The sequence below is a fragment of the Cibotium barometz genome, chromosome 20 (assembly GCF_041138505.1).
Source record: "Cibotium barometz isolate CiBa-2024 chromosome 20, ASM4113850v1, whole genome shotgun sequence".
NCBI lineage: Eukaryota > Viridiplantae > Streptophyta > Polypodiopsida > Cyatheales > Cibotiaceae > Cibotium > Cibotium barometz.
The window spans coordinates 30,959,932-30,980,857 of NC_141065.1; the positions used below are offsets into that span (position 1 = coordinate 30,959,932).

The 20,926-nt window shown below is 44.9% G+C and overlaps 1 protein-coding gene across 4 annotated transcripts in view; it reads right to left on the reverse strand.

The window, feature by feature from the left end:
- The window catches only part of LOC147627784 (uncharacterized), a 66,988-nt gene extending 46,385 nt beyond the window's left edge, over positions 1-20,603 (reverse strand). The window contains exons 1-3 of one of the 4 annotated variants that reach the window (XM_086814745.1): positions 20,204-20,601; positions 6,836-6,930; positions 6,589-6,739 (exon numbers count right to left, since the gene is read on the reverse strand). In XM_086814745.1, coding sequence (XP_086670871.1) covers positions 6,589-6,739; positions 6,836-6,930; positions 20,204-20,546 — 589 coding nt within the window. In that variant the 5' untranslated portion in view covers positions 20,547-20,601. Of the gene's footprint in view, positions 1-6,588; positions 6,740-6,835; positions 6,931-20,203 lie in introns of all 4 variants that reach the window. The other 3 variants (XM_086814746.1, XM_086814748.1, XM_086814749.1) reach the window with 3 other exon arrangements.
- Positions 20,604-20,926: the final 323 nt, after the last annotated feature.

Sequence of the window (20,926 nt, forward strand, 5' to 3'; positions counted from 1 at the left end):
CCCTCCAGTGCTGTAGAAGAGTCCAAGATCCTTCTTACCCTGCAGATACTGCAAGATCTGCAATCCTGCGTCCCAATGAGACTTCAAAGGCGTCTGCATGAACAAGCTCAACAGCCCCACAAGAAAGCTCAAGTCCAATCTAGTGTTCAGCAACCAGATCAATGAACCAACCAGCTTCTGATACAGAGAGGCATCAACCGGCTCACAAGGATCATTCAATGTAAGCTTCGTGTTCGGGTCTATTAGTGACGTGATAGGCTTGCAGTTCTCCATCCCAAAGGCCTCAAACAACTCATGAACATACCGCTGCCGAGAGACACAGAATCCCCTCTGGGTCTGCCAAATCTCCAATCCCAAGAAGAAGTGAAGTAAGCCTAAGTAGGTCATTTCAAACTCCTTTGACAAGGCAGCCTTCATCACTGTTATGCACTCCATATGACCACTAGTGAGAATGAGGTCATCCACATAAAGGATGATCAACGTGACCAAGCTGCGTTCCCGAAAGAGATACAAGTTAGGATCTGCAACTAATCTCTGAAATCCAGTCCATAGAAAGAAGGAAGCAATCTTCTGATTCCAAGCCTTGGGAGCCTGCTTAAGACCATACGAGGCATTCCGCAACCTATAAACCATCCCCTTTGATCCTGGAAACTCAAAGCCTAGAGGTTACTCAACGTACACCTCCTGCTACAAGTCACCATTAAGGAACACGGATTTGACATCCATTTGATATACGGGCCACCTTGAGAAGAGGCAAGGGCAAGAACGATCCGAATTATGGCCATCCTCGCTGTCGGTGCAAAGGTATCCTCGTAGTCGATACCAAGCCAATGAGCATAACCCTTAGCCACAAGTCTGGCTTTGTGTTTGTCCACCGACCCATCTGACGTATACTTGGTCTTAAAGACCCACTTGACACCAATGACTGACCATTTTGATGGCCTCGGAACCAACTCCCAAGTTTTATTCTTCTCTATGGCATCCAGTTCCACTTGCATGGCTTTCCTCCAAGTATCCTGAGAAAGGGCTTCCTTTACGGAAGTGGGCTCTTTGTCCCGCATGATACGAGACATCAAAGCATAGTTTACCTGTAAGAGCTCCGCTAAATGACTTTTGTCACAAACTCTATGTGATCTTCAAGGTCCATCCTGTGTGGTCCACTTGGAGGGAAGCTCCGTAACACCTGACTCCCAAAGGGTGTCTAACAACCACCTAGATACTCGAACAGAACGCCGAGCCTCCTATTGCTGCAAGGACTCATCTCCAACCGCGGTCCAACATCGTCCTCGCCATCTCCACCTTGTTTCAGATCATGGTCATCGGGCATATACACTTTTTGGTGGGCATACAATATTCCATCCTCCAAGTCGAACAGACCCACTGCTGATGTACCATTTTGCAAATTGCTGGCCATTCTAACAACTGCTGCATCCATTTTCTGAGCATCTCTGATTCTGTCCAAGAGTGCACTGTTTGCAACGCTGATTGCATTCAGTTGTGGCATGCGGGTTAAAGCATCTCGCATCAAGTTCTGTTTTCTTGGTTTATGAATAATGTCGATATCAAATTCTGCTATGAAGTCCTGCCATCTGCCTTGCTTCGGTGACAATTTGGGTTGCGTCAGAAAGTACTTTAATGATATGTTATCTGTGAACACCTTAGTGTGCTTATCTTGCACATAGTGACGCCACTTCCTGAGACAATGGACCACCACCTGCATTTCCTTTTCGTGCTTGGTCCATCGGCGTTCCACATCGCTAAATTTGCGTGACTCATACACAACGGGATGCCCGTCTTGTAGTAATACTCCTCCAAGGGCCCCGTTTGATGCATCGGTATGTATTTCAGGATAACGATTCTTAATGGTGATCTTGTTGAGGGCCCTGTAATCAGTGCATAATTTGGCTAATCCATCCTTCTTTGTGACAAACAACACAAGTGCACCATAAGGTGACTTGCTGGATCGGATCATTCCATTCTCGACCAGTTCACTTAACTGCACCTTGAGCTCCTTGACTTTTGTAGCATCCATCCTATATGGAGCCTTAGCCGGAGTGTTGTGCCCTAGTATACGTTCAATCTTATGATCCACCGAGCGTTTAGGTGGTAGCCCTAGCGGCAGCTTCTCAAGCAATACATCCTTGAATTCATGTAGAACTTTCTAAATCTCTAATTCACCAATTTTTGCACTTTGTTTGCTGTGCATCACTGACTTTGATCACGCATAAATGAATCTGACAACCTTGCTTGGCTGCCCTTTCCACTTGCTTAGCACTACACCATTCTGGCATTTTGCCGCGACTTGTTGTCGCTTCCTAGGCTTTGCTAGACCCTACTGCACGTATCGGGGTGTTCTTAACCCTGCTTCCCTTGTTGGCCTCCACTAGCTTACCTCCCATTTGAGGTCGAATGCATGACACATTGACTCCTACCCCCTGCATAGCCAATATCATTGAATTCACGCATTTTCCCATAAAGGCAATGAGGTATGTGTCCACCCAAGTAAGCCCTACAATCACTTCGAAGGCATCCATGGACACAACTATGAAGCCGGGATGAGGTTTCTGCATCCTCGATTTCGGTGATCCTCAATCAATCCATCCGCTCATAATTATCCTCTTGCCCTTGGGCTTGAACGGTGGTAACCCGACTTTGAGCGGATCGACGAGGACATTCGCTGTCATAATGATTGCCGGTGAAATAAAAATCAAAAACTTGGTAAAAGAAGAAAACGAGACATAAGCGACAACGCTATCGAGCTAATGTACGAACTGTAATAAACAAAGAGAGATCCACTACAGAATGGCTTAGTTATGTAGGAGCCATTGACGCTCATCGCCTTCTGTGATGGCATCGGGGAGGAGACCACGACCTCGTATGCTTTGGTGATGATGGTCGGCTACTATCTTTCTTATGCAATTGTTCGACTAGTGAGGCCAACATGCCTTCTAGCTGGTTCAATCTATCATCTTGGTAATCCCGCCAACTCGGCCCTGGATCCCTCAGGTCATCCATCTGATCTTGCTGGGTGTCACGTGTTCTAGACTCAAGGCGTCTATTGTGCCATTCTTGCCGAATCCACGCCGCTACCTCAGCATCAATTTCTGTCTCCCTTTCTTGTCTGGCTTCTTCCTCGATTCTCGCGGCTTCCTCCACATTAAGGTGACCACCTTCTGTGGTTTTCCCTTTTAGCATATGCATTTACTCACCTCACCGCGGTGCGGTGCTTCTTGCTCTAATACCAAGTGTCACGGACCGGTGATTTCGGGACGTGTTCCGTGTCCGTGTTCCCGCACGGTACTAGAAAATCCAAGACAAAACTGAAAACAGAATGTACTTGCTCAATGCTGCACACAAAGACCTATAGCTCGTCTCGAAGAGGACTCATCTGGGTCTCCAAGAAGTGGCGGCTCATCAACAGTGGAAGCTGGAACATGCTCATCAAAAACATCTCTGCTGACAACAGCCTTGTTCCACTCCGGGTCATACAACCTGTATCCTTTGGAAAGAGAGTTATATCCCACAAATACAAGCTTCTAGGACTTCAAGTCAAGCTCCCCCCCTTACTTCTTTGGAATGTGAACATACGCATCACTCCCAAACACACGGAAATGGGAGACATCTGGTTTCCTACCAAAATAAGCCTCATAGGGAGTCATCTTTGCTACTGAAGTCGTCGGAGATCGGTTGAGGATATAGACAACCGTAGCCACAGCCTCTCCCGAAAGTGGACGAGGAAGATCACGATGATCCAACATTGTCCTCGCCATCTCCACCACAATCCGGTTCTTTCGCTCAACCACTCCATTCTCTGAAGGCGAACCTGTATTGGCCAGCTCCCGCTTGATGCCATGTTCAGCACAAAACCGCACAAACGCATTGGAAGAAAACTCTCCTCCTTTGTCAGCCCGAAGAGTCTTTATCTGCAATCCATACTCTTTCTCCACCATCACATGCCACTCCTTGAACCGAGCAAAAGCTTGGTCCTTCTGGGAAAGGAAATAAACCCATGTGAATCTGCTACAATCATCAACAAGCAGGAAAAAATACAAAGAACCTCCCAAGGATGGGGTCTGCATAGGTCCACACAAGTCAGTGTGTACCAACTCCAAAGGTTTCAAAGCCCGGCTGAAAGCGTGCTTCAAAAAAGATTCCCTGTGCTGCTTTCCACGAATGCAAGAACTACAGTGTCCTTGCCTGCTGCCAACATCTGGCAAGCCATCCACCATCTGGTCCCGGAAAGCCTGCCGTAGTGCATCCACATTCAAGTGGCCAAAATGGAAGTGCCACAAGTCACCGATCTGAGTGCCTGTCAGAGAGGAGAGTGCTGAGAGTTTTTAGATACGGTTCTCCACTCCGTCTTCCCAAACAACAACCTGGCATGTTTCTCTATCCCGTAGTGCAACAGAATGCTCCTCAAACTCCACTCGGAAGCCAGTCTTGCAAACCTCATGCACTGACAATAGATGAAAACCAAGTGCGGAGACGTAAAGAATACGAGAGGAATGCTTCCCCCCTCTGCCATCGGGAATGATCTCCATCCTGCCCTCAGTATGAATCGGTATAGTGGAATTGTCGCCAATGAAAATGCGACCTTATTGCCATTTAAGATCCTGTAAGAACTCACGGGAAGGAGTCATGTGCCTAGAAGCACCACTATCAAGAATCCACTCTCGAGTATCCTTGGCGGTAAAGCCAACTGCCTCCTCGCTCGAAGAAGATGAAGCATCTATGTCCAAAATCTCCGAGTGCACAAAGGCTGGAGTCTTTGCAGCTGAAGCTAAAGAATCGGCACTCTTCTCGGTATTCCGCTTAGGACACTTTCTCCAGTAGTGGCCTTTCATGCCACAATCGTTTACAGGTCCGCTCGGCCTTCAATTTCTCACAGTCTGAATCGGGCTTCTTCTCAGAAGACTTCTCCGATGAAGACTTCCCTTTGCCCTTATTGTTGTTGTTACGGCCTTTCGACCATTGGCCAGTCAAGGCCTCAAAACCTCCGCCCTGTGGAGGGTTCGTAAAACGTTCTTCCTGGTCCAAGACCATAGGCAAAAGCTCCTCCCACATGATGGTGCTGAGCCTACCACTGGTGATCAAAGAGGAGTAAAATGCTGAGTACTGTGAGGGCAAATGGGACAACAACGTGATGGCCATGTCCTCTAAAGATATCTCTTTTCCTGCCTGAAGAACCTCCTGCTGAAGAGCCTACAACTTGTTGATGTGCTCCCACATCGTCGACAACTTTGCCGGATTCATCAACCGCATCTACACTTACAACCAGATCCGCTTCATGGGTAATACCCTGTTATACAGAGAAGCCAAATGTTGCCAAATCCCTCTCTGGCCAGCATCATATGTTTTATATGGTTAATCACCTATGGTGTGCAATTTAGGAAGATGAAAGAACACACGCGGACATTGACACGATCCCATAATTGTACCTAAGTCTCCCGTTCTTTCCGTATAGAGGGTAACTCCCCGTCTTCCAACTCCGGCCATGGAACACCAACTACAATGAAATCAACCAAGTCATAAGACTCCAAAACAGACTCCATCATTACCTTCCATATGCCGTAGTTGTTCCCGTCCTACTGTCGGTCCACCGGGAACATGGGGAGTGTAGGGATCTTCACGTGCTTCTCACCCATCTCAAGCAAGTCTGCCATCTCAAGGGTTCACAAGGTCTTGTGAAGGAAGGGTGGGTGGGGAAAAAGAAGCAGAAGAGACTGCAAATAATATGCAAGGTGGCTGTCCGACGGTGATGGCCACCTTCTACCCGATCTCCAAGTCCCGAACAGCCCAAGCAATCTCCAATCAGCACCTCAAATCAACAAACCCTCGAGGTTCCACTATCTCCAAGCTTCAAGCCACCTGGGGCTCTGATACCATGTCAGAATGCACAGCGGAAATGAAGACAATTGCTGTAGAGAGCAAAACGCAAATGAGAGAGAGAGAGAGAGAGAGAGAGAGAGAAGTTGTATAAACTTTGTATATACACTAGAAAAATCCCGGAATGGCACAATGACAAGTGTGGGGGGCAGAGGCCATTTTATATGGCCCCAGGCTGCAGGTTGGCCAGCCCAAAACAGGCCAACAACAGCCAGATTCTCACAACCAACACAAATGCTCACGACCAGCACAGGTAACCAGCAATCGGCCAGTGCTCCAGGTCAGGTCGGGTAGCAACTCCACCAGTCGGCCAGCAGAAGGTGACAGCCGACAGCCCTCCCACACCCACAAAAAATGGGAAAAATACATGGAAAGTGAGGAAAAATGGGGAAACACCAAAACTGGGCGGGCACACCCACGACAGAGGCCCTGGTCTAATGTACAGACAGGAGATGATTGCTAACATAGATGCCCTGCTTCACATAAGCACCTTAGGGTGATCCTATTAATACACGACAGGTAACACAGTCCAACAGAGTTACAGCTTTAAAAGTGCAACCATGATCCATTGCCTCATCTAGAACCAAGGTTGTTCATGCATAGCCCTCCACTCCTTGAAACTTCACCGCAGCTACATTCACAATTTACAACAAGATTTTGCTATTTTTAACAGAAAATAACCTCTCAAAGGTATGCGCACACCTTCCAGATCAAAATAAATGTGTACAAATGACTTTGACAGCTTCAATGGCTCCGTATGTATAGTCAACACATGAGAAATGTGAAGATTGTCTAGACGATTTCGAGCTATTGCATGAGTCAAATCACCCAAGAATAGAAGTCCTGGAACTATCTGCACACAATCAACAACTACATGATAGGATAGTCATGCATCACTTGCCAAATTATTACCTGCAATGGTTAACCCTCACCAAGGACACTAAATTACCTCAGTTGGGTAGCTCTCAATTTCGGACGCTTTGGTTGATCTGGTGATTAGAAAGGGGTATGATCTTGCAAAAGAGATAAAAGCGTCATCCTCACCTGGTACCAAAACAAGGTGATGAATCACATTACAATAATAATGGCATCTACTTGCAAAACTTATCAAACATAGCAAGCTTGTTAAAATGCCAAAAATAATGTATTTTTCGTTCTTTAATAGCAAAGATAACTTGTAATCAAACCACATTAAAAACCAATACAAGCTGCTGATACAAATAAAAGCCTATTGGCACGCTTCTTCAAGGACTTGCAAAGGGCTAACCGACTTGCATTAGTGAAGGGAGAATTTTCCTCTAAATTCCCCTCATTCTTCATATCTCATTTTTGTCTCCCCTATTCTTAAGCAAACACAACCAACAAAGAGCAAGAAGCAGCCTGATGGATGGAAATCAGCAGGATTGCTCCATAAACGGATGAAACCCAATGGAAGATGGAACAAGACCAAACTAGATGGATTCTTTGACAAATTCCTGGTTTGGTAATTGTGGAAGCATAGTGCAGTAGTCCGTGAGAGTTATAGAGAAAAATCTGTAGTGTTGTGGTCAAAGGGGCAAAGAAGAATGTATTGGAAAAGGGAGGCTGTTGGTTTTGAAGTTTTAGGGGGAGATGATGTGGGGGTGGTGGTTGATCAAGCCACCCAACAAGATCAGTCATCACTACCTTCTTCAGATAATGGTGTTAATCTTATTAGGTGGCCTATTAAAAGACTCACATTTCAGGATGGTTCAACGCTCCTTGTCGTGAAGAGAATTCCAATGATATGGATGTCTAGTTCATCGATGAATGTGTTGATGCTCCTGTAGGCATATGCTCACTTATGGTAGTGCTATGTGTGAACAGGGCTTAACCAAGGGCACTTTTTCCCATGTGGTTTTTCCCCTTGGACATCAAGTGTGAAAGGACACATATAATATTTTGTAGTTCTATATTATATGGATGTGGCACACATGTGCATTTTGTGGATACCACACTTTTGGCTCTCTCTCTCTCTCTCTCTCATTTCTGTGTGTGAGCTTCTCTACCCTGCACCTAACCCTAATGTGCAGGTTTGTGTGTGTGAGTGTGTGAGTCCAACACCCAACATTTGGTATCAGAGCTGGGAGCTGGCCTTGGAGTGGTGGCTGTGCAGAATCTGCTGAAATTCCTGCGAAATTCCGTCCACAGGCTGCCGAATTCCGTCGCCTGCGTTTTTCCGTCGACTGTCAATTTCCGTCCGCCGGTTCCGTTCGACGCTCCTCCCTCCAGCCACCAGAATCGGGCGGCACTACTAGGGAGCCCACCACCGCCGCCCAGCTCGCGGGCGGCACCGCCATCGACAGCCGGCGTGGTCCCGTCAGCGCCGCCAGCCCAGGCCCGCCATCGACGGCCGGCGTAGTCCCGTCAGCGCCACCCGCCCAGTGCCCGTCGGTTCCGTTCCTCTGTCAGAGCCCCCAGCCGGTCGACGTCAACACCTTTCCGTTCCGGCGCCCAGCAACGCTCCGTCCGGCATCTGGTGCTCCATTCCGGCCGTCGACCAAGTCCGGCGTCTGGTGGTGCTCCCTTCCGGCACGTCTTCGTTCCAGTCGCCGCCTGCTCTCACCCGCCGTCGCCGTTCAGTTCCAGGCCTCCCAGCGCCTCGTCGCCTCTCGCTCGCCCGACACCACCGTGCCCAGCAGCGCCCAACGCCCCTCTGCTTTTCTCCCCGTCGGCTGCCCACAGCCATCGTAACGGCTCCACTGCTCGCCCGTTACAGGCCATTCGCGCTAGCTCACGACTCCAGCGCTGGCCTCACTCTTGTCCGACTCCAACGCCTTCACCTGCCATTCGCCTCTACGCGTTTCACCTTCGCTTCCACCTGGCTGCTGCCCGTCGACAGAAGAGTCTACCTGCCGACAGCTCCTCGACACTCTCTTCATGTCTTCATCCGGCTACAGATACACGCCTGCAGCTCGTTGAGTCTCCACCTGCACCGACTCCCAGGTCTCTTCTCGACTGTACTTCCGTGCTTCAACTTCCCTGGCTGTGCATCATTGCTGCCCAGGTAACTTTGTTTCAGCAAACAGAAAAAAAAAATAAACAAAGAAAACCAAGGAAGATTTGACAGATTGCAGGTGGTGGATTCAGGCAAATTGGGGGATTTCTCAATTTCAGGACAAATTAAAAAAATTGGGCATTTTGCTTTGCCTGCAATTTGGGGGTTTTTGAAATTGAGGTCAAAATCAGCAAATTGAACCTCCCTTATTTGCAGAAATTTGGGGGTTTTCAAAATTGAGGTCAAAATTGGCAAATTGAAGCTCTTACATTTGCAGAAATTTGGGCTTTTCTGAAAATTGGCCAATTAGATGCACATTGAAGCGATTGGAGTGCATAAAAATTGGGGATTTTCTGATTGGAGCATGTAATTGGGCATTAAAGCTGCGATTTGTCGCGTATGTATACACATTGAGTGTAATTGGACAATTTGGTGCAGGTTTACACTTGCTTTGGTTTGCAGGCATACATTTGCACACGACATTTGGTTGCCTAGCAGTGCACATTGGTGCTTGGTTTGCTTGCAGTTATACTTTGTTGACATGGCACAGAATGCTACAGATGTATTTGGTGTGCTCACCCAGGAGGACAAGCTGGATGGATCTAACTACTCCCTCTGGAGTTTTATGATCCGTAATTTGCTGGTAGCCAAAGGGCTTTGGGGCATCGTGTGTGGTGATGACACACGCCCACATACCATTCAACCAGCCACGCCTCAAAGGGGAGGTGCTCAAAGAGCTCCTGATGTAGATCCTGCTCCCACACAAGAGCAGAAGAGATGGGACTCTAGAGATGCACAGGCCATGTCATTGATAGCCCTTTCAGTGAAAAGGACTATTATTCCGCACATTCGTTCATGCAAGACATCGAAACTTGCATGGGACACATTGGAAGCAATGTATCAGGTACGCAACGAAGCAAGAGTTGCCTACTTGAAGAGGCAATTGGATCTTCTTTCTATGGATGAGGGTGACTCTATGGCATCTCACCAAAGTGAAAGATTTGCAAGAACAATTGCTCAACATTGATGAGGTTATCCCAGACAGACAGATGGTCACCAACACTCTACATTCTTTACCGCCTTCCTACTTGGGTTTTCACACCTCCCTCAACCTCTCAATGAGAGGAGGTGGTGATCCCGTCACTTTTGAAGAGCTCGTGGGTTTACTCTTGCAGGAAGAGCAAACAAGAGCAAACATATCGAGCAACCGTGGTGGAGAAAAGGCATTTACAGCCAAGGATAAGGGTAAAGCAAAGAGCTTTAAGCATGGGGGACAACAGTCTAGCAAGGCTGGTCATGGACAGCTCTCTACTAGTGGTGAAAAGTCTAACAAAGGGGATGCAAACAAGCCCAAAAAGAAGGGCAAATGTCACTACTGCCATAAGTCTGGACACTACATTAGTGAATGTAGGAAAGGGATTGCAAAAGAGAAAAAGAAAGAAGCAGGCAATGCAGTAGCAGACTCTTCGGATGACAAAGCAAAACAATCAGCTAATGTAATCCAGGAAGAGTACACTTTTTTGGTCACATGCACTAGTGACACACCAGGTGCTTCGAACACTGATATGTCTTGCATTGCATCTGACAGACAGAATGCATCATGGTATTTTGATAGTGGTGCTTCGAGCCACATCACCTCATGCAAACATGTATTTCAGCACTTGGTTTATGCTTCAAATGGCCGCACTGTATCATGTGCAGATCATACCACATATCCAGTAAAGGGAATTGGTAATGTCATACTTATTGCAGCCAATGGTGCCAATATATGTATGAAAAATATATTGTATGTTCCAGGGATAAAGAAAAATCTGCTCTCCGTCTCAGCCATAAACGACCAAGGTTTAAAGGTTGAATTTGAAGATGGGAAGTGTTTGGTAAAAGACCCATCAAAAGGTTATGAAATAGTCACTTCTGGAACACGATACAAAGGCTTGTATAAGCTGGACAGCTATGACAAGTGCACTTATGATGTAAATACAGTGGCTGCCCACACTCCTGCTATGCATGATGCAGAGCTATGGCATGCTCGTTTTGGGCATGTAAATTTTCAGAGTTTGATGCTTTTGCAGAAGCATCATATGGTTGATAATATGCTGCCTCTTGAGTCTCCACCAAGACATGTATGTGAGGGGTGTATTTTGGGAAAGATGCAACGGAAACCATTCCCCAAAGATGGAGCTGTTAGAGCTGAAAGTAAATTACAGCTCATACATAGTGATGTATGTGGTCCAATGCGGACACCATCCATAGGGGGGCATCTTTACTTCGTCACATTCATTGATGACTACTCCAGGTTTGCATGGGCTTACCCTTTGAAAGCAAAAGAAGAAGTGTTTACATGCTTTCGACACTTTGTAGCAATGGCTGAAAATATGTGTGCATGTAAAGTCCAAACACTCCGCTCAGATAGAGGTGGAGAATACATGTCAAATGCATTCAAGGATTATATGCTTCAAAAGGGCATCAAACACCAATGTACTGTGCCTTATACACCGCAGCAAAATGGTGTAGCTGAGAGGAAAAATAGATCTCTCATGGAGATGGCAAGATGCATGGTGAAAGCACAAAAGTTGCCTCACAAATTCTGGATGGAAGCTATAATGTGTGCAACTCATGTGTTGAACAGGTGTCCAACAAAAGCTTTGAAAACCATAACACCATTTGAGGCTTGGTATAGCCGAAAGCCAACAGTGGATTATATGCGTACATTTGGGTGTTTGGCATATGCACATGTGCCAGAACAACTCCGAACAAAGCTTGATGACAAAGCAATTAGATGCATTTTTGTGGGCTACAGCAATGAAAGCAAAGGATACCGTCTTTATAATCCAACTACACGAAGGATTTTTGTGAGTAGAGATGTGGTATTTGCTGAAAATTCAGAACAGCCCATGGTCAGCTTGTATAAAAGCAATGATACAGGCATACAGGACATGTTTGATGGACTTTTACCCATTGCAATTAGGGGGGATTCAGATCAGCCAGCCCCTACACAAGAAAATCCACATGTAGAACATGTGGACCAGCCAGCCATTCAGCCCCCTTCTGTAGAAGAAGTGGAAGATCTTGTCAGGGAAGAGCAAACAGCCATAGACACAGCCAAGTCAGCGCCAAGATGGTTGCTGAAAACTTTGCAAGAAAGCAAACTTGCAGCTCCACTCACAGGTAGAACAAGGGCTAGTTCCAGCCATGCTTTGAATGTATATCGTGGGGAGTCTGCATTCGCAATGGGTGGTCTCTTTGATTCAGAAGAGCCTTCTTCTTATGAAGAAGCACATGAGAATGAGCATTGGTTGCAAGCTATGCAAGCTGAAATTTCTTCTATCATGAAGAACAATACATGGGATCTTGTGGAATTGCCTAAAGGCAAGCATGTAATTGGAACAAAGTGGGTGTACAAAGTCAAAAGAAAGTCTGATGGTACTATTGACAGGTACAAAGCAAGACTTGTGGCTAAAGGCTACTCCCAGAAAAAGGGAATAGATTATGAAGAGACTTTTGCTCCTACTTCGAGAATGACCACAATAAGATCTGTGATTGCATTGGCTGCCCATAAAGGATGGAAAGTGCATCAATTGGATATCAAAACTGCATTTTTAAATGGGGATTTACAGGAGGAAGTATATGTAAATCAGCCCATTGGTTTTGTAGTTCCTGGTGAGGAACATAAAGTATGTAGGTTGCACAAAGCATTGTATGGGTTAAAACAAGCTCCAAGAGCTTGGTATGATAAGATACATGCTCAAGGTTATGAGAATAGTCCAGCTGAAAGCACATTATATGTGAAGAAAACCGATGCCGATATTCTCATAGTCATCTTGTATGTAGATGACATGCTCATTACAGGTACAAGCAAAGCACAAATTTCAGATTTCAAAGCTGATTTGAAAGCTGAATTTGATATGTCAGATTTGGGGCCTTTACACTACTATCTCGGCATACAGTTTATGCATACAGATGATGGCATTGTTATGCAGCAAACTAAGTACATAAAAAGTTTGCTAAAAAGGTTTCACATGGATGAATGTAAGCCCATTTCTACTCCGGTAGAACCAGGTGTACGGCTTACTATGCATGATATTGGAGAGCCTTTTGATGCTGGCCTTTATAGCCAGGCAGTGGGATGCCTCATTTACTTGTGTAACATGAGGCCAGACATATCTTTTGGAGTGTCTTTGTTGAGCAAATTCATGCACAGCCCAGGCACAAAGCATTGGCAAGCAGTCAAACGCATTTTTCGATATCTTAAGGGTACCCTGGATCTTGGTTTGTTCTATCCCAGGGGGGGCAGCTTGCAGCTTTATGCATATAGTGATTCAAATTGGGCTGGTGATTATGATACCAGGCAATCCACCAGTGGGAATTGTTTTTTTCTTGGTAGCTCATGCATATCTTGGTTGAGTAAAAAGCAACCCACTGTTGCTACATCTACTTGTGAGGCTGAGTACAGGGCAGTCTTTACAGCTACAGTAGATTGTGTATGGTTGAGGAGACTATTGGCTGATCTTCGTGAGTGTCAGCAGACACCCACCACCATTCTCACTGATAGCCAGAGTGCTATGGCCGTGGCACAAAATCCAGTATTTCATGCACGTACCAAGCACATAGAGATTCATTATCACTATGTCAAAGAGAGGCTACATGCAGGGGAGATCAGTTTATCTTATTGCCCTACACAGGATAATGTTGCAGATCTATTCACAAAGGCTTTACCTCAAGAAAAGTTTGAAGTTTTTCGCAAAGCTTTGGGCTTACTCTCATACAGAGAGTGATCTGCTACCTTGTACAGGTTCACACTTCCACTACAGGGGGGATTTGTAGGCATATGCTCACTTATGGTAGTGCTATGTGTGAACAGGGCTTAACCAAGGGCACTTTTTCCCATGTGGTTTTTCCCCTTGGACATCAAGTGTGAAAGGACACATATAATATTTTGTAGTTCTATATTATATGGATGTGGCACACATGCAAGGGTTGACTTGCATTTTGTGGATACCACACTTTTGGCTCTCTCTCTCTCTCTCTCATTTCTGTGTGTGAGCTTCTCTACCCTGCACCTAACCCTAATGTGCAGGTTTGTGTGTGTGAGTGTGTGAGTCCAACACCCAACAGCTCCAACCAAGAAGAGAAGATACTAAATGGTGAAGAGGCAACCCAAAGTATTGGGCATAACAGGGAATTCAAAGAGGACAACACTAGATGTTGTTTCCCATGATCTCGCACTGATTCTTAATAGCATCATGGAGGCTCACAGTAATCAAGGAGCATCATGATTATACATAATGGAGCGCTTAAGCTAAAGAGATTAATACCTAGATTAACTTAATCACACAAATGATTAGCATAATCATGCACACATTGTATTAGGCAGTTTACCTCTTAAATAGGCTTCATGTATACATTGTTTCATCATAGAAACTCGTGGACATGATTTGAGGAAGTAACTCCTCCTCCTCCTAAACCTCCTAGAATATCTCCACCTCTCCACAACTCATGGGGTTTAACATTTTTCTCATCTACTGGTGCTTTTACATGAATAAAATCTTAGCCCCTTGTCCCCTAATGTAATACAAGATATTTTGGTGTATTTAATCCAACACCCTCCCTCAATAAAATATCCATAACTAAAGTTGATAACAATGCTAGTCATAGTTACTATTTGCAATGATGGATACGATGACCGTATTGGTACCCGTAGGTCTTACTCCAATTAGGTTTACAATGCCATTTATGATGCCAGCTGCTAGACCCTAGTTATGTTTACAACTAGTTTAGAATAAAGAGATAACTATAGGAGGGTAGGTTCTATTTAGTCTAAAAAGCCCACCTATCTTCAAGGTAGTTGGCATCAACTAAGGCTCCTTCTTCCTTTGCTTCATCTTCACTTGAATCTACTCTCCCTGCAAGTAAGGCCTTTTGAGCCTTTTTCTGGCAAAACAATCCTTCTCTTCATGGTTAGACTTTCCACAGAAGTTACAAGACTTCTTAGAAAACTCTTTTCTCTAAAATGGTCCTTTGAAGGATGCCTTTGGTCCATGCTTCTTGTAGCCTCCTTGGTTGACGTAAGCTTCCTCCTTGTAATAGTGACCTTGCCTCTGCTTGATCTTCTTCTTCGAGTAGAGATAGCTCTACATCCATTAGTTTTGGAGAGGGTACATTGATAAGTGTGGTAACAATGTTACCATACTCATCTTGTGGTAAGCTCTTTAGAAGTACTTCAGTAACCTCATCATCTTCAATGTGTTTGTTAGATTCCTGCAAGTTGGGTTAAAATACTCTTCATGTAATTTATGTGAGTGGGAAGAGATTCCCCCACATTCATTTTCAACTCAAAAAACTTTATAAGATGAGAGATTTTGGAGTTTTTGGCTTGTGTCCCATACAGTACATCAAGTGTTTCCCAAGTTTCATTTGAGGTGTCCTTCCCATCTATGTGATGGATCAAATTATCACTTAAACCCAAGGCAATAATGGCAAGCCAGCCATGTAGCTTCGGCATCCTTGATACTAGGCTTCTTGTCTTTGCCATTTACAACATTCCACAATCCTTTCTTCATTAAAGTGAATTTAATTTTAGTTTACCAAGTGTGGAAGTTTTGACCTTCAAACTTATCTATCTTCATTGAATAAGCCGATTAGGGAAAGTCTTACCTTTGGGATGAATACCCAAAAAGCAGTATCTAGTCTCTTCACAGATTTAATGGCAAAAAAATACATCTTCTCCATACATACGCATGTTAGTGCTTAAAAATTCACTTAAACCCATAGCCCTTGCATAAGTATAGTAGTGTGGCTTCTTCTTGATCTTTTTAATGTAATTCCTCCAATGGTAGTGTGTAAAGGGAAAAATCAAGCCTCCTCTACAAGTGGGTATGAGAGAGAAAAAATGCCCAAATATTGATTAAGTTAATGGTAGAGATTAAGTAAGTGATTAATAAGGCTAATGCAAGCAAGATTAAGAATCTCAATGACTCTGATACCACTTAATAGCATCATGGAGACTCAGTCATCACGGAGCATCATGATTATACATAATGGAGAGCTTAAGCTAGAGAAATTAATACATAGATTAACTTAATTACCCAGATGATTAGCATAATCATGCACACATTGTATTAAGCAAATTGTGTCACCATTTGGTCCCTTCACCAGTCTTGACCAATGTTTCACAGACTGAGCGGAACCAAGGTGTGAATGGGGATTTTCCACACAAGAAAGCTAGAGCATTTACACAAGAAAGCTAGGGCATTTACTAGCAAAGTTTGGCCTGAAAGATAGCTGTGTAGCATGAGCACCATGGAGATTTTTTTTTAAGTGACTTATAATGTTAATAAGTCAATGTTTTCACACATCATTAATGAAGAGCTAGACATATTATTATTTTGGGCATGTATATGTGGATAGGAGGAGGCACCTAGAGCAAACTTGAGCTACAAGCCTAGGAAAAGCACAAAAAGTTGATATTTTGGGCTGAAACTTGGGCATCAAGTCAAGAAAAGCATAAAGTTGATATTTTTGAACGAGTTCAACTATTTTGGGCTAAAAGGAAAAGCACAGCTATTATTGAACAAGTTGACTCTATTAAAGGAAGATTTGGGGCTGTTTAATTCTCTCTCTCTCTTTTGCGCACACCGTACAGCAAGGATACTCTCTCTCTCTTTTCTGCTTACCGATAGCAGCCTGTGTCTCTCTTTGCGCTGGCCGTACAATTGGCTGGTGGTGGTCTGTTCCCTCGCGCTGGCTATACAGCAGCAGCTGACTGTTGGTTGTACAATGCTGGCTGTACTCAGTAGCCACACAGGTGGTTATCTTCCGGTGTTCTTCACTCTCAGAGCCTTGGCCTTGTCATGGGCAGATTTGGAACTATTTCTGGGATCGTTTTGAAGGAATCAAGAACAGTTTTGAGAGCTCTTCTGGGGCTGATTTGAGGCTCAGTTTTGGGGCTACTTTGGTGCGGTGTTCGGAGCTGTTTTTGGCTCCGTACCGGGCTGTTTTATGGACTGTTTATGAGCTGAATTCATGGGACTATTTTGCGACAGTTTTCGGATGGCTTTGGTGCTGCATTTTATCTTGGCATTAGATGGATAAATGGGCAAGAAATTTAATAATGCTTTGTGGAAAATCCAGTGTTGTATGCACCCACACCTTGGTTTATTGTAAAAGCTTGTCTTTGAATAAAGAAGTTCCTATGGAAGGCCAGCCGTTCCGGCTCAGTGCGGTGTTATTATATTGTTTATGGTTCTTCCGCTATGTCTCCATGCTCTCTGTCTGGTATATTTGAAGTGTTGGTATATCGTTCCTCCCGAGTCTCCGATTTCAGTGACAGATTGCCTCTTAAACAAGCTTCATATATACATTGTTTCATCATAGAAACTCGTGGGCATGATTTGAGGAGGTAACTCGTACTTCTTCTCCTAAACCTCCTCCATAAAGCCTAGAATATCTCCACCTCTCCATAACTCATGGTTTAACATTTTACTCATCTATTAGTGCTTTTACATGGATAAAACTACTTTGAATCTTAGCCCTTGTCCCCTACTGTAATATAAGATATTTTGGTGTATTTAATCCACCAATTATGTCCAATACAAATGGCATGCCGTGTGGATAGAGTTGTCATGTGCATCATAGATGCCATGGACATTCTCAAGGCTAGCTCCAGAAGAGGCAGCCAGAAAAAGAGTATGAACAAGGTAGAAAAACCAGGATGATAGAGCACAGAGCACTCTTAGCAGTGTAAACTGGAGCAGTACTTGGAGCAAGGTATGGAAGAAGCTGTCGGCTGCCAGAAAAGGACTGTCGAGACTGACGTCAGCAGTGCCAGAAGTGAGTCAGCTGCAGGCGCTTCATGGTGTGTAAACAGGAGTCCAGTCGGGCAGCGTTGAAAAGCTTGTATGGTCGTGGAACTGGCCGACCGGCAGTCGGCCAGCATAAAATATGTCCAAGACCCATACAAATAGGCCAAAGTGCTCGTTGTTTTAATCATTCACTCCCTCTAGGGGTTTGAATCATTAGGGGTCCCATAGGGGACAGATTTTTGGTGTATTCCACCTTTTCAAGAAGGCAGCCTAGAGCTGCAAACAAGTACCTTTTTGTACCATATGAATACACTGAATTTCCAGCACTTCTCTCTCTCTCTCTCTCTACTCTCTCTCTATATCTACGTTTTGCATCAGATGGTTTCTAAGAGTGTTTAGGGCTGAAAGAAGACTCCCAGAGCTTCCGCGTGTTACATTAGTATCAGAGCATCAGGCTCAGCCAAGCTAAACACTAAATGAGTCCCATATGATGGTGTACAGGTCCAAGGTACAAGAAGGTACACGGATTCAAAGCCCAGGGCAAGGAACACAGATCGGGAAGAACTCCCAGGAGGTTTGTTGGTGGTGTTCCACAGTGCCAGAGGGGATGGTAGTCCTATGAGCCAGATAGGTTCCCGGGCAACGGTCCCAAGGGAGGTTGATCCTCCAAGGGTGATGTGAGAGTGCCAGACTCATTTCTCAGGAATGAAGACCAAGACGGTGTTCAGAGTCAGGGCAGGAACGGATTGTGGACTTGATGGAACCAGATGCATAGATCTACGTCAGAGACAGAGTGGTTTGGAGAACAGGCTGGGTTTTCAGAGAAAAAAGGTTTGCCAGGGATGGATGATGACAGAGGGACTTCGGGACAGGATTGGGATGATGACAGTCATCCAAGAGCAGGTTGGAATCCCGTCATCAAGTTTAGCAAAGGGGGATGTCATGTGCATCATAGATGCCATGGACATTCTCAAGGCTAGCTCCAGAAGAGACAGCAAGAAAAAGAGTATGAACCAGGTAGAAAAACCAGGATGATAGAGCACAGAGCACTCTTAGCAATGTAAACTGGAGCAGGACTTGGAGCAAGGTATGGAAGAAGCTGTCGGCTGCCAGAAAAGGACTGTCGGCTGACGTCAACAGTGCCAGAAGTGAGTCAGCCCTACAGGCGCTTCATGGTGTGTAAACAGGAGTCCAGTCGGGCAGCAGCAGTCGGGCAGCGTTGAAAAGCTTGTATGGTCGTGGAACTGGCCGACCAGCAGTCGGCCAGCATAAAATATGTCCAAGACCCATATAAATAGGCCAAAGTGCCCCTTGTTTTAATCATTCACTCTCTCTAGGGGTTTGAATAATTAGGGGTCCCATAGGGGACTATTTTGGTGTATTCCACCTTTTCAAGAAGGCAGCCTAGGGCTGCAGACAAGTACCTTTTTGTACCATATGAATATACTGAATTTCCAACACTTCTCTCTCTCTACTCTCTCTCTATATCTGCGTTTTGCATCAGATGGTTTCCAAGAGTGTTTAGGGCTGAAAGAAGACTCCCAGAGCTTCCGTGTGTTACAAGAGTGGAGACAAGACACTATAGCTTCACATTCAATGGCGTGGAAGTATGTTCAAGGGTATGGTATGAGATGCATGGTATTCCAACTACAACATTTTACAGGTACAAGGATCAATTTGAGAATGGTATATAAAGGTCAATGCACGGAAACAAAGGGATTATAAGAAAGATATGGGATCACATTGAACTGGGAAGGGCAATAATTTGAGAATTTATACAAAACAATTTTGAGCAAATGCCTCATAAGAGCACGACAATGGCAGATGGTTCTAGGGAAACCCAAGTCGTTATCCTAGATGTCTACAAGCAAGTGGACATTTTGAATGAGACTAATATGACGTTACAGCATCTCAATTACCAATGAAACAAATAATCCTGAAGGGGAACCGTCTTGGCCATTGGGACTTGGTCCACTGTTTTGTATATGTGAATGTTGTTTTTTTACATTCTATTGTTTAATCGACTCATTGTCTTATCTATTAGTGAGTAGACCACTTCCACAAGATGCCCCAACAACTGCTCAAGGAGCGTACCATTGCATATTCACCTACCAACTCCCACATTACATATGAGCTTGAAAGGATGGAGCTAGACTTTGGCCATGCTTTTCTCTCAGCTAATGGATCACCGTTGTGGTTCTTCCTTTAGCATGTTGTTTTACTCATAGCTCTATGGGCTTCCATGGTTTCATCAATTCTATCATATGTGTTGGTTCATTGAGCTGTGCATGTGTTCAGTTCTCCAATTCAGTTTGTGATGTGTTCCATTCTTATAAAGAGATGCTCAAAGCATCGAGCACGTCGGGATTAGGGGTAGGTAAAATACATCATAAATTCTGTCAATGGTTTGTACATGGAGATAATATGCACCATTTGATTTTTGAAAGGTAGATTTGAGAAAGACCAAAATAGTTCATAAGTTGGGAGCTGTGGAATTTACCTTCATCGGACTCCAGCAACTGAAGCGACCTCACCAGCCCTTCTTCTTGCAAGAACTGATGCACTGCATGTGGAGAGCCATGGTGGTGGCCACGTGGACCGTCCTCTCCTGCCTTGCGCTTCCTGGTAGGGGTGGGGCCAACGACGAGGAGGACGTGGCGGTCCCACCAGCAATTCTCGTACCACGTGGGCGGGCCAGGCCCCGCGACGCTCTCGAGGGTCCGAGTGCACGTGACGCAGACGGAGCCTCGGATGTGGCCAGCCGCGTACAGGCTCGCGGGCCTGGCGTCCAGCACCAGCATTCGAGGCTTGTCCATCAACGCGTTGAAGCTCCTCCATGCCATCCCGTCTGTCTACCCTTTGAAAATGGGGGGGAGAATGATTCGTGGGTCTAAGCTCTAATGAATTAAGTTCAATTTTAACTAGCTTCTCATATAATGAATTAAGTTCAATTTTAACTAGCTTCTCATATAATTATTACAATACTATAAAGGATTTGAACCCAACCTTGCCTCCCACAGTTTAAGGATTGAGTGGACAGTTTAAACATTGAGAGTAGTACTCATCTTGCATAACCTGCACCCAATGATCATTTTCCTATACTTTCTTAAAGGAACCTCTGAGTCCTAAATGCCGTTTTATACTCATCTCACCACTTTGCATCCTTAGTTAGTGGTAGTCGAATCTTGAGTCAATCTTTGTAAAGAAACATGCACCTTTCAAT